Here is a 14,747-nt window from a genome sequence, read left to right as displayed (position 1 = left end):
TTCAAGTAAAGTACAAGTACCTCAAAGTGTAAATCTTCTCAGGAAACCTCCTTTTCATTTATTTATATTATTTAATTAATATTAGAATATATATATTTTTTAAATAGGAATGTATACTTTCTATATTCCCTGTAAGAAATATTGTAATATTAAAAAGCGATAAAAACTCGCTACCATAGCGACGAGTTTTGATGACGTCAAATGACCCACTTCCGGTCTCTCTCTCGCTCAGTAAACATGGCGGATGGCTAACGGCTGCATATAGAAGACTTTGGATACCTCTTTCAGAAACAACACGTGTCTTTATTTACTTCTGATACGCTGAGCAGCGCGTGCGGGGCTTTGTGCTCTTACAGGATTTTTTTCTTTATTAAAAGGTTAAGTATTTATTTCTGCTATCGATGCCAACGCGGCCCAAAGCTAACAGTTAGCATGTAGCTCCTAATGCTGCAGAACCCGCAAAGAGTTAGATATTATATCATTATTCTGACTTCATAATGTCTGGAAGCTGGTTTTAAACTCCTGCTGCGTTTTACTATATCGTATATAAGATAATTATATAAATTAGAGGGACTTTGCTTGTGTGTTCGCCATAGGTTTACTGTTAACTTGCTAGCTAACAGTTACTAACCGTCACTTTCAGATTCAAGATTCAAAAGCTTTATTGTCATATGCACAGCGACAGTGAGGTGATGGGAAGGAGCACCGTAAGTCCCAGGCTCCTCCAACAATGCAACATAAATACAGATAAGACATACGAATATATAATCAGTAGACATGCAATAGTGCAGATTATCTTGCAAGACCAATGTGCAGGGGAAGTACAAGATATACATGTAAGAACATGTAAATACAATAAGCTAAATGTCGCAGAGAAGGTCGCAGGTGACCAAGTTAATGCAGGGACATAGAATGAGATAAACAAGAACATAATGTAAAATTAAACACTCAAATAAATACTGCTTATTGTAGTATAAATACATGTGAGACGCAACCTGTTGTCAGACTTCCCTCATGAATCTTTGGCCTTCAAACCACAAAACAGATACAATAGTGCAAGAAGAGTCTATGTAGGAGTCATTGGAATGTATGTGCATAGCGTTTGTTTTTTCTTCTCCGTCCACCATCGTTGGGCTTTCTCTCTGCAGGTGAAGGAGACGCAGCGACACAATGGGGCGACGCTCGACCTCCTCCACCAAGAGTGGGAAGTTCATGAATCCCACCGACCAGGCCAGTAAGTACCGACCCACAGGTTTTATCATCATACGCTCAAAGCTGGCAATGAAACTCTTCTGACCTGAGCTCCTCCAACGATGCAACATATATCATGAAATACAAAGTCAATATCTATTGTTGTCAAAATGATAACTGCTTGCTTTCCCTCTTTACAGGAAAGGAGGCCAGGAAAAGGGAGTTAAAAAAGGTAAACATCAGACACCCTTTAACCTACTCGTTCATCTTAAAACACAACACTAACGTTCCTTCGATGATAACATTGATGTAGGGATTATAACTTTATTTCCTAATTGTCTCGGCCCGTTGGCTTTTTTCACTGCTTATGTGGGTTTGTAATGATCAGAATCAGATTTCCTCTATTCGTCCCACAAAGGAGAAATGTACATTGTTACAGCAAAGTATAGAGAGAGAGAATGCAGAATACTATTATTCAAAAAGCCATGCACATAGAACTTAAAATAAAAAATATATTATAATGTACAGAAGTCCACATTCAGGTAGAGAGTAAGAAGCAGCAGTATTTATACAATAAAATCAGTGTAGAAGGAAGTGTGGTGTACAACATTGCACTTAGTTTGAAAAAGATTCCTGTTGCAGTAACGGAGGAGCAGCCGGTTTTTAATAATACATTAGCAGAACATGTAGACGTGGGCTGTACTTCTACGTCTCTATCAGGTCTCTTCAACCCCTCAAAAAGCTTTACGAGTCATTCACCCATTCATGCAGAGCAGCACCACTTGCTCTAGGGAAGCTAACATACACACACACACACACACACTCGTACACACTCACTGACATTCACTCGCTCACCTACATACACACACACACACACACACACACACACACACTCGTACACACTCACTGACATTCACTCACTCACACAGAAACTCACACACACACTTACACACTTGTACACACACACTCTCACTCACACACTCTCTCACTCACACACTCTCTCACTCACTCACACATGCCATGGTCTTTGTTATCTTACAATGTGCTTAATAGTCTGTGTGTGTGTGCTGTGTGTGTGTGTGTGTGTGTGTGTGTGTGTGTGTGTGTGTGCTGCCTGTGTGTTTTAGTTGTGCTCATTTGATTGATTTGACTCCGCTATATGAGCTCTTGTATGTTTGTATCTGGAACACTTCCACGACGGACTCAAGTGCTCATGTTTCAACTAAAGAAAATACATTTGTAATTGCTCCTTCTAGAACAAGAAGCAGAGGATGATGGTGAGAGCGGCGGTGCTGAAGATGAAAGACCCCCGACAAATCATCAAAGACATGGAGAAGCTGGATGAGATGGGTGAGGGGAGAGGCTTCTATGTTGCTGAGGAAGTGCTGTTATACCTGGCTGCATACATGTTTACTACTGTTGGAAAGATCTCACTCGTCCCCGCCTTCAGCCTCAGGATCCATGTATCTGTGATCCTCTCCAGAATGGAAGGAGTCATCACATACAGAGACTAGTTCCTGAGCAGTGTCCTTCACATGCTGATATCCAAGAGAGGGAGTTACACAGTCACAAGATGGAGGAATAGAAAGCAGTATTCAATGTTTACTTCAGATTAGCTCCACGTCAGAAATGAGCATGCTTGATGTCTCTCTCCATAGAGGCTGAATCATCATGTTAATCACATAGCTATCATCTGCCTCAAACAGTCCTGATGCTCTTCTAGGTAATCACACATGCTGTCATGTTCACAGCTACAGTTGGGGTACCCTTGTTAGCATGCTACTCTCATGTTGGAGGAGGACACTCAGTGTTTTCCCAACAACTATCAAAAGTGATTTCAAGTTAGACGCAAAACAGACGCCTTTCCCGTCAGTCAAGTGAGCTCCACCTTTTCCACCTGCAACATTAATGCATGATTATAAAAGTGCTTTCTCTTGTGAAGGCCTAAGATGAGGGCATCACCGTCGATGGGATGTTAAATGAAATGAAGTCAAGTAAAAATACCATGAAATGTGACTCAGGAAGATGTTCGAGGAAAACCTGACTCCAGCCCTAAAGGCTTTATAAATACATTCTAGGATGTAACATGTACATTTGAATGAAATACTTTATTTAGATTTACGTGTTACCTCCTTACAATTCTTTGACTTTGAATACTTATTTCAACGCAAGTCTTTCAAAGGCTTTTACTCATTATTCAATTCAAATACCCGCCCCCTCTTTTCTGTTTTTGTTCGTCTCCGTCAAAGCGTCTTTGAGTTTTTAGAAAAGCGCTATAAGTGTCATGTTTTATTATTATTATTAAAAAGGCCGTTTCTCGTTACACCTCCAACAGAGTTCAACCCGGTCCAGCAGCCGTTGCTGAATGAGAAAGTTCTGCGGGACAAGAGGAAGAAACTCCGCGAGACCTTTGAACGCATCGTCCGTCTGTACGAGAGAGAAAACCCCGAAACGTACAAGGAGCTGCGGAAAGTGGAGCTGGACTACGAGACCAAACGAGGGCAGCTGGCGCTCTACTTCGACTCCGTCAAGGTTTCTGGATCGGTTTTCTGTTCGCCTCATTTCAAGTCACGGGTTTGCAGTGAAGGGACTGGGGACCGTTAATAAGTCAAATAAGATGATATACATTTTGATCAATGGATTTGATTGAAGTTATCTATAGGTTAGAAGGGTTATAGTCTGTTGCAGCTCATGCAGCCTATTGGGACCCAGACATGTTGAATACCCAACGCTTAATGATGGAAATGAATAGTACGGTCCCCAGCACGTAGAAACCGCAGGATGCTAACTTTAATGTCAGTCTTTCAGTTTGTGTGTACAGACGGAGAGATCGAAATGACGTTTCCAACAATCCCAAATACAAAAATACAGATATGTATTAAATCTGTATATCCTATCAACAGAACATTAGAATGAGTTAAGAAAGTCAAAATGTCACTTTTAACCAGAATGCACGAATGCTTTGGTTTCAGAATGCAGAGTCAGTGGAGGTGGACAGCATCCCTCTGCCAGACATGCCTCACGCTCCCTCCAACATCCACATCCAGGACATCCCTCTCCCCGGAGCCCAGCCGCCCTCCATCCTCAAGAAGAACGCCCCTTTCGGGTAGGCCTTCAACGTTTATTACCCCCTGATTCTGGGGGTGATTGAAGCAAAGAAATATGCAAATGAATCACATGAGGCTGTATCGTGAATACGGTGAATGGTCTGTTCTTATAAATCTCCTCAACTCCTCAAAGCTCTTTACAAACTACGAGTCATTCATCCATTCATAAAGAGCAGCACCACTTGCTCTATGGAAGCTAGCACACACACACACACACACACACACACACACACACCTGCTGGTTTAAAGACGACTGCACTCCCTCCGACTATAACGGCCCGTCCACACAGCGGCTTTGGAAAAAGCTTGCCGGCGGGCGTGTCTGAAACTCGACCAACAACCAATCACATGAATCTCCCGCCCCTGACACACAAGCAGCGCTTTGATTGGCTAGAGCTTGTACTGGCATATGATTTGATTGGCTGACGCTTCTACCGAAAGCTTCAGAAGCTTCAAAAGTTGAACATTGCTCAACGTTTGCAGCCTGAAACGCCAGGCTCTGCTTCCCACAATGCAGTTCGGCGAAAAGTGACATCACCCCATTCAAAGTGAAAGGGGTGATGCTTCCAACGCCGCTGTGTGGACGGGCCGTAATTGTTATGAAATGTCTTACGGTACGTCCACACAGCAGCTTTAAACACATCTTCCAACGCTTCTCTGCCCGTTGACTTTGAATGGGGATGACGTCACTTTGCCTCGCTTTTCGCCGAACTGCATTGTGGGGGAGCGAAGCGAGGATTTCCAGGATTTTGAGGATTCAAAAGTTGAGCAATGTTTAACTTTTGAAGCTGAGCTGGAAGCGTCAGCCAATCAAATCCCGTTTATGCAAATCTGACAGTAGAAGCTCTAGCCAATCAAACCGCGTGTAAGCTGGGAGAGCCAGACCGCAGTTCATTTCCTCATATTCCAAACGAGAAATTACGGTAGCAAATCACCCGGTTCTTTACGACCAGAACTATTAACGGGATACAAACCGGAGGAACCAGGCATGGAGGGAGGTGGCAGAGACAGTGGGTGAAACTGGTAAGTTTTCGCCTGTTTGGGGAGTTTATATATATATATATATATATATTTATATATATATATATATATATATATATATATATATATATATATATATTGCTCGCATAAAATCCCCGGGATTTTTTGCTTTGTATGTCGGGGGCGGGAGATTCATGTGATTGGTTGTTGGTCGCGTTGCTCGCAAAAAATCCCCAAGCTTTCAGACACGCCCATCTCCAAGATTTGTGGAAAGCTGCTGTGTGGACGTGCCGTTAGAGAGGGGCAGCTCTCCCACGAGTTCATCATCGTGGTTTTAAGGGAATTCTGTTTCTTACCACGTCTCAGAAAAGGAGCTCTGTCAGCTGGACCCATTTTGTCGACGGTACCAGGTGTTCCTCGGTTACCTCCGGGGAAGAAGCCCCCCGGCCCCCCCCCCAGGACCCCCGCCCCCTCAGGTGCTGGCCCTGTACGGCATCCCCTCTCGAAGAGCTTACGGCACAGACACAGGTAACACAAAACACTTGCTGTTTTTTAAATGGCAAAAGAAACATTTATTTTTATTTATTATTATTTCATTTATTTACATTTTAAAAAGAAACACAAAAGTTACACAAAACCCCTTATTATTTATTAAATATGTATTATTTATATATATTTTTTTAGTAGTTATGTTTATTCATTCTTTTTTATTTATAATTATTATTTATTAATATTTTTTTGTTTTTGTTATTATTTATAATTGTATTTTATTTATTATTGTTATTTATTATTATTTTATATTACGGGCTTACTGCACAGACACCTTATTATTTATTGTTATTATGTATTATATTTGTATTTATTATTATTGATTATTTTTTTATATAAAAGTATTATATTTTAGTTTTTTCCCTTTAAATCTACATCTTGATATTTTCAGTCCTGTGTTTAATGACTACATTTGGTTTTTAAGTGTCTTTATGTTACTGGGAAGATAAATGGACTGTACTTATAAAGCGCTTTATCCAGTCTTTACGACCCCTCAAAGCGCTTTACATGCTACATGTCGTTCACCCATTCATACAGAGCAGTACCACTTACTCTAGGACCTAACATTCTCACACACACACACACACACACATCGGGAGCAACTCAGGGTTCAGTATCTCGCCCAAGGACACATCGACACGTTGGCTGCACGGACTGGGATCGAACCCACAACCTTCTGGTTGAAAGACACACTCCCTCGCAGCCACAGTCGCCCATCGGGGATGTATTGTTTTATTTGAGTTAATGTTTTGATTTCTGCTTCCTCTCACTCAGTTCCTTTCTTCATTCAAACGGAGCCTTCTAAAAAACATTATTTGTATTTATTTATTATTATTTCATTTGTTTAGATTTTAAAACGTGGCAAAAAACACAAACCCTCATTATTTATTATTATTATATTTTTGTATTTATTTTAACTGATTATTATACATTTTAGATTTTTTTAATAAATGTATTGTATTTAATATATAGATTATTATATATCGATGACCTTTCAGTCCTGTGTTTAACGACTACATTTGGTTTTGAGTGTTCTATCACCCGGGAAGGTAGGGGCTGTATTGTTGTTATATTATATTATGGTTCCTCTCATTGAAACAGAGCCTTCTATTCCGGGTTTGGAGAAGGACTCGGCGATGGAGCTGGGCAGAGATCGAGACAGCGACAGCGGCAGCGACAGAGACCGAGACGACGTGGACGAAGAGGACAGCGACTCTGAGGAAGACAGCGAGGAAGAGCGAGAGGAGGAGAGGGACGGAGAGATGAGGATGAGCGTGGACCGACCGGAAGAAGAGAGGGAACGAGACGAGGACAGAGACAGGACCGAGAGGCATGCTGGTGAGGGGGCTGTTAGAAAGATATCCCTCGTCCCCGGCTTGAGCTTCAATCTCAGGATCCGTGTATTTATATCCTCTCCAGAATGGAAGTAGCATCACATACAGAGCATCAACTAGTTCCTGAACAGTGTCCTTCACATGCTGATACTACTCCAACTTATACTACTAACACCACTCATACAACTATGAATACAACTACTACTACTACTTGTATGAAAAATATTCATAACTCATATTCGAATACCTGAATAATTTCGAATATTCTTATTTATTACTCCAACTTATACTACTACTATTACTTACACAACTACTATTACTACTACTACAACTTATACTACTAACACCGCTACTACTCATACAACTACTACTATTACTAATACTACTTACACAAATCAAATCAAAGTTTATTTATAAAGCACATTTAAAAGCGATCTCTGGTCGGACCAAAGTGCTGTACATGTAATAAATACTACAATCACAATAAAAGACAATAAATTACAACAGATATAGAAAACACAGGGAAAAGTCAGGAGTCGTGCTCCGCTCTGACTAGAAGGCCAGGGAGAAGAAGTGAGTCTTAAGAGTAGATTTAAAACCCCCAGGGTCTGGGCCGACCTCACGTGGAGGGGCAGAGTGTTCCAGAGCCTGGGGCCAGCTGCCGCGGAGGCTCGGTGCCCTCGGTTTGAGCCTGGTTTTAGGCACTACCAGCAGCTCTGGCTGGGGTATAGCGCTGGAGGGGTTCGGCTACATAGGCCGGAGCCCATTTAGGGCTTTAAAAACAAATACAAGGAGTTTAAAATCTATTCTGAACCGAACTGGAAGCCAGTGCAGTGAGGCCAGAGTTGGGGTGACGTGGTCACGCTTTTTATGGCCAGTGAGAAGACGTGCAGCTGCGTTCTGAACTAGCTGCAGGCGTCTAATTGAGGCCTGGTCCATACCCACGTACAGAGCGTTGCAGTAATCCAGCCTCGAGGTAACAAAGGCGTTAATAACCCTTTCCAGGTCTTTAAAAGATAAAAACGACTTGGTCTTAGCCAATAGTCGTATTTTGAAAAAGCAGGTCTTGACTACGGTGCTGACCTGCTTATCGAATTTTTAAAAGCGCTATTGAAGGTCACTCCAAGGTTCGTGACAGAGGGGAGGATATTATTTTTGAGGGAGCCCAGAATATCAACCTGGGAGGCTGGAGGTCGGGGTCCAAAAAAACACAACTACTACTGCTACTGCTCCGTTAAATTAAATTAATAAATAGAAATAGATGGTCTGTCCTTCTTTCTCCGTTGTATTTTCACTTAGTTGTCTGCAAAGTGAACCTGGAAATGTCTCCAGAACACTTTAACTGCCGGGTGCTAACCTGCATATGTTAGGGTAATTTGCACAATTAGCATAAGTGACGTTAATTAAAATGAATGGCTTTATTCTTGTATATATCATCATCTATTTACACGGATATAGACTTCTTATTTATTTATTTTTTGTATTATATGTGTTGCATTGTTGGAGGAGCTCAGGTCAGAAGAATTGCATTTCCATTTCTACCCTGTAGCTCATGAGCACCTGACAATAAACCCTTTGAATTATAATTTATATTTAAAGCCATTTCTGCAATTTTCAGGATCAAAAAATGGCAGTTTTAACGAGATAGTGGTCGTGTTCGTACTCTCGGTTTCTTGCACTAATATACGGTCTGCTTCTAATGAATCTTGACGTCTCGTTACTTCAGGTCGCAGTGTACGTTTCGCTGATTTGCCTCCAGAGGCTCCCCGCGACGGAAAGAAGAAGAAGAAGAGGTTGGTGAAGAAGACGAAGGCCATCACCCCTCTGCAGGCCATGATGTTGAGGATGGCAGGTACTGTATTTCACCAGTTTCCCCTCAGTACATACTAACCTAGCACACTTTCAAGGTCTCCTATCATGCACTTTTTAATGTCTTTTCTACATAAACATGTGTCCCCGGTGTGTCAGGGAACTCACGCAGCGTCAGGAAATAAAACCCTCTCTCTTTTCCTCCGTACCCAAATCTCTAAAAACGGGGGAACAACGGAGCTGATCCAGATTTGAGTCCGATATGACGTAATATCTGAAATGTGGACCCATGGCCCAATCAGAAACGTTGCTATCAGAAACAATGCCCGACTGTTTTGGACGTAATATGGTCGGTGTTTACATTAGCATCGCTAACACTCAGAGCTAACCTGTACTGGAGAGCATGTGTGTGAAGAAGCAGGAAGTAAAAAGGAACTCACCTTGTGGTATAACCGGCAAGAGAGAAAGCCTTTGAGCTCCAGACTGTTTCAGAGAGAATCCTTCATGTGGTTTGGAACATGATGGCGTTTCATCACGGCAGCATTTAGCTGAGTTTCTGCTGGGAGAATTCTGAGCAGGCATAAGCTCCGCCCCCTTTTCTTTCTTTTTTATAGCTACTGACCCAGAATCAGCACTTTAGTAACAGGAAGTGAAATAGAGGGACATGAGGCATGGATAGAATGGGGGATCTGTTTGGTATTTTGAGCAAAGCACTTCATAGATATGTTTTTTATATATTTGTATATATCTGAGACCTATGCTATTGCCTAAACATAGCATGATAGGAGACAACAATTTTCTGATGACATACGATACATTTCTGCCGTCTCCAGGTCAGTCAATCCCTGAGAACGAGGAAGAGGAGGAGGTAGAGGAAGAGTACACGGATGAATCTGACAGTTCGGACATTGAGGACCGAGGACCCCCTGGGGAGAGCCAGCCTCACCTGATAGCTAATCCTCGACTCCCCCCTCCAGCTGTGGGACAGCAGGGACCTCCACACCTGCAGGGCCCTCCGATGAGCGGGCCCCCACCCATGGGTCCCCCCCCCAAACCCTCCCATGAGGCCCCCTGGCCCCCCGTCTGGCCCCCCACCAGGACCACCACCAGGTTAGTTTCAACTCTGGGGCAGGGATGATGTATTTCTGTGTGTTTGACCCTGAAGGCATCATCTCCCGGGTTTCCTCCACAAAAGGCCAACGGGATTTTGGATTATAGCAGAAAATAATCTCAATGTTTATGATATTTACACATTTAGCTCAGCAGGAAAATCTTCACATATTAACACCACTGAAGTAAAAAGCTAATGTTGGGCTATAAAGGAACTACAGCACGGTCACATGACTTCACGTCACCACCGCTAAGCTAAAGGTGGCTAACGTTGGGCTATAAAGGAACTACAGCACGGTCACATGACTTCACGTCACCACCGCTAAGCTAAAGGTGGCTAATGTTGGGCTATATAGGAACTACAGCACGGTCACATGACTTCACGTCACCACCGCTAAGCTAAAGGTGGCTAATGTTGGGCTATATAGGAACTACAGCACGGTCACATGACTTCACGTCACCACCGCTAAGCTAAAGGTGGCTAATGTTGGGCTATAAAGGAACTACAGCACGGTCACATGACTTCACGTCACCACCGCTAAGCTAAAGGAGGCTAATGTTGGGCTATAAAGGAACTACAGCACGGTCACATAACTTCACGTCACCACCGCTAAGCTAAAGGAGGCTAATGTTGGGCTATAAAGGAACTACAGCACGGTCACATTACTTCACGTCACCAGCGCTAAGCTAAAGGCGGCTAATGTTGGGCTATAAAGGAACTACAGCACGGTCACATGACTTCACGTCACCACCGCTAAGCTAAAGGCGGCTAATGTTGGGCTATAAAGGAACTACAGCACGGTCACATGACTTCACGTCACCACCGCTAAGCTAAAGGTGGCTAATGTTGGGCTATATAGGAACTACAGCACGGTCACATGACTTCACGTCACCACCGCTAAGCTAAAGGCGGCTAATGTTGGGCTATAAAGGAACTACAGCACGGTCACATGACTTCACCACCGCTAAGCTAAAGGTGGCTAATGTTGGGCTATATAGGAACTACAGCACGGTCACATGACTTCACGTCACCACCGCTAAGCTAAAGGTGGCTAATGTTGGGCTATAAAGGAACTACAGCACGGTCACATGACTTCACGTCACCACCGCTAAGCTAAAGGAGGCTAATGTTGGGCTATAAAGGAACTACAGCACGGTCACATGACTTCACGTCACCACCGCTAAGCTAAAGCTGGCTAATGTTGGGCTATAAAGGAACTACAGCACGGTCACATGACTTCACGTCACCACCGCTAAGCTAAAGGTGGCTAATGTTGGGCTAATGTTTAGTCATCTCATTTAGACTCTTGTTAGCAACCTCGTTTTTTTTATTCACCAGTCGGGTATTTACTGAGGTATTTGACGTCGTAGAGTGGATAGGACGTGATCAAATGCTGAATCATTTCCATGTTTTACAACTTTTTAATTAGTTAAATAATTATAGTGGTGTTATCTATGTGTAACACTTCTATGTACTAGGTAATTAATATAGCCGGCATTTTATTAAACATTCATACAACACTTTCACAAACCCCTCATCCACCCCAGTGAAACCCAATCTGCTATCATGGACAAAACAACATTAATCGAACCCGGGTAGTCTGTAGTTTCTCTCTCTGGTAATCCAATGATCATCAGTCCTTTTTCTGGAGAGTGGAATCCTTTAGAATCCTTTCTCTGGTGAGTAGAAGACAAAAACTGCAGCTACAAAAACTTCCGTCGGTTCTGCTAGTTCCTGGTTCCCCGCAGCATCAAAAAAGCACATCATCAAACAATTCGAACACTGCCCACACTCTTACACACACAGGGCCCCCACCCAGCTGCCACTCATTGAGCCTCATTAACAACCACACCTGGCCCGCTCTTCCTCTCCTCCCTCATATGCAGACTCTGCTGCCCCAAGTGGGAGCTGCTGTTTATTACAGGGTGAAAAACTCACTGCATTATTTGAGTGGGTTACAGATGTTAAGGAACTTGGGCTGCACCGCTGACACAGGGTCCCACGTCAATACATTTACACTGGATGAAGTCCCGGTAATCCCTGATTAAATGTCCGTTGAAGGGTCTTGAACATGCTGTCTTTACTGACTGCAGTGTATTATCAAATTATCTCCTTGTTTTAAAAAATATATTTGATAGATATGTGCTGTTTATACAATAAGAGTCATTGACACATGACATCGTGCTCTCCAGGTGCGCCTCCCTTCCTGAGGCCTCCCGGTATCCCTGGAGGAATGAGGGGTCCGATGCCTCGCCTCCTGCCTCCTGGTCCTCCTCCCGGCCGGCCCCCAGGCCCCCCCCCTGGTCCTCCTCCTGGCCTCCCACCTGGCCCCCCACCCAGGGGACCCCCTCCCAGACTACCACCCCCTGCACCACCAGGTAGGCACATGTGTGTGTGCAGTGGATAAATGTAACCGGTGTCTGCGTTGTGTTTCTTTTGTTGAAGGATGAGACCCGAGTCAGCAACGTATTATTAATGTCCGATGATTGAGGCTCTGATGTCCGATATGCAGAGGTGGGAAGTAGTGGAGTACAAATACTTCGTTACTGTACTTAATGACATGTTTCTGGTATCAGTACTTTACTCCACTACTTATTTTTCTGACGACTTTGTACTTTGTACTTCTTGCATTTTGCAAACAGGCTGGTTGCTTTAGTTTCAGAGGAACATATTCACGACGTACCTGACAACAGAGGTATGACTGTAACTCTTCTTCACATAATAAAAGCTTTTATTTTTCCACAGGTATCCCACCTCCTCCCCCGAGAGCAGGAGGACCCCCCCGGCCCCTCGCCCCCCCCCTCTCCCTGTTCCCTCCCCCTCTCAACTCCAACGTGCTCAGCGCTCCTCCCAACATCGTGCAGCGGCAAAAAGGCTCCGGATCCAACCAGGAAGGTCCTCAAAACAACATGCCGCCGCCCCCTCCGATGCCCATGTCCATGCGCCAAGGGGGGGTCATGCAGATGCCCCCCCCTCCACCAGGGACATCCAACAACAACCCCCCAGGTGGAAACCCCCACCACGCCGCCGCCACCATCGAGAAGCGAGCAAACATCACGTCTGTTTCTGCTTCTTCTGGAGGAGGTCTGTTGGCGTCGGGCGTCGGTGTCGGAGCCACGATCTCAGCCAAGCCTCAGATCATCAACATGAAGGCGGAGGTCACTCGCTTCGTCCCCACGGCTCTGAGGGTGAGGAGGGACAAGGTGGGGGGAGGGATGACGATGGCCGGCGCTCACGAGAAGTCGGGGGTCGGGAGGCGGAAAGACGAAGGCTTGGGGCTGAAACAGCAGGCGACCGCGGCCTCCATGGGATACGTGAACCCAAACCAGATGGGGGCGGTGGCGCAGTCCAACATGAAGAGTAAGGACCAGATGTACGAGGCGTTCATGAGGGAGATGGAGGGGCTGCTCTGAGACTCAGGGAGGAGGGGGAGGGGCTTTCTGTGCGGATATAGAGTGGTGCAGGAATGAGTCCCCTCGTCAATGGTTTTCCAAATGTATTTTTGGTTGTTAGCCAGAAATAAGGTCTGTGGTTAACTCCTAATGTTAGCGTTTTACTTCAGAAATCAGAAAGTGTTCCTTCTGAACAAAACGTGTAAGTATCATAAATAATTTCCCTGAACATAAGGAGTGTGGATATAGAGTGGTGCAGGAATGAGTCAGCATTGTATCACTTCCTGCTCTGTAAGTCAATGGTTTTCCGAATGTATTTTTGGTTGTTAGCCAGAAATAAGGTCTGTGGTTAACTCCTAATGAAAGTTTTTTCCAAAATCCAATGAAAAACTCCCATTGGCTTTTAGTGGAGGGAACCGGGGAGATGCTGCCTTCAGGGTCGGACTACAAAAATCAGACATCCCTGCACCGCTCTTTAGAGGTAGCTGTCGTCTAGGTGCTCAGCTAGATCAGCTTCTCTTCTGGAAGCTCTGCTCTCATTTGTTTTAAGGAGAATTTAATGTACGTAAGAAATCAGATGTTTGCGACGGTTTGCTTTTAGGAGGCGACTCATAAACTGAACTCTATTAACGACCATGCTTTGTGTTCTCCGGTCTGTTCCCCGGCCAACTCTTTGTGACTTACCGTGAACAGACCAATCTTTTTGTACCATTATTATTTTACGTCCTAAACATCAGATTAAAGGTGTGGAATATTTCTCTTGTGTGAAACTGTCTGATCTGCAGCTGAATAAATACTTTTTACCTCATGTTTCAGTTTGCTCTGATAAGAACGTCTACAATACTTATGATGCTTTATATGTGGGCAGGTCTTACTATAGATGATGATTTTTAATGTTTTAAACTCCACGGTTTCTGACCCATAAGGAAAACTCCTGCGACACATTTAGGGTCCTGCTGCTTCGTACTATCGGGACATGTTTATTTGCTCCCTGTAGCTTGTGCTCTGTGAAACAACAGAAAACCCTCAAAGGATGTACTTCCTGATTGGAGCAGACAGTCATTATAGTCTTTAAATGCTCATCCAGTGCACACGTCTCTCTTGGTCTCCTATGATGTAAGAAAACACATTTTTATATAGTCTATATATTTTTTTACCATTATTTGTTCATTATATATTATACACTACTACGCACAAAAAGTTTATTATTATTCCGCCGGTATTTTGGCCCTCGTCTCCTCCCGCATTGGAGGACAGCTTGAAATTCGCCATC

General features: G+C 43.9%; 1 protein-coding gene across 1 annotated transcript; it reads left to right on the top strand.

Annotated features, from left to right (window-relative positions):
* The first annotated feature begins 207 nt into the window (after window positions 1-207).
* LOC117534723 (WW domain-binding protein 11) lies at window positions 208-14,282 on the top strand. Its single transcript, XM_034198965.1, is given in 14 exon segments — window positions 208-377; window positions 1,149-1,234; window positions 1,392-1,423; window positions 2,448-2,541; window positions 3,527-3,723; window positions 4,164-4,297; window positions 5,646-5,727; window positions 5,729-5,807; window positions 6,930-7,166; window positions 8,889-9,014; window positions 9,805-10,025; window positions 10,027-10,081; window positions 12,275-12,460; window positions 12,828-14,282. Coding segments are annotated over 13 exon segments (2,175 nt in total). The 5' UTR covers window positions 208-377; window positions 1,149-1,170; the 3' UTR covers window positions 13,496-14,282.
* Window positions 14,283-14,747: the final 465 nt, after the last annotated feature.

Source organism: Gymnodraco acuticeps, unplaced genomic scaffold, assembly GCF_902827175.1.
Source record: "Gymnodraco acuticeps unplaced genomic scaffold, fGymAcu1.1, whole genome shotgun sequence".
Lineage (NCBI taxonomy): Eukaryota > Metazoa > Chordata > Actinopteri > Perciformes > Bathydraconidae > Gymnodraco > Gymnodraco acuticeps.
The sequence above is the reverse complement of the archived record's forward strand: the minus strand, read 5'-3'. Positions and strand labels throughout refer to the sequence as shown.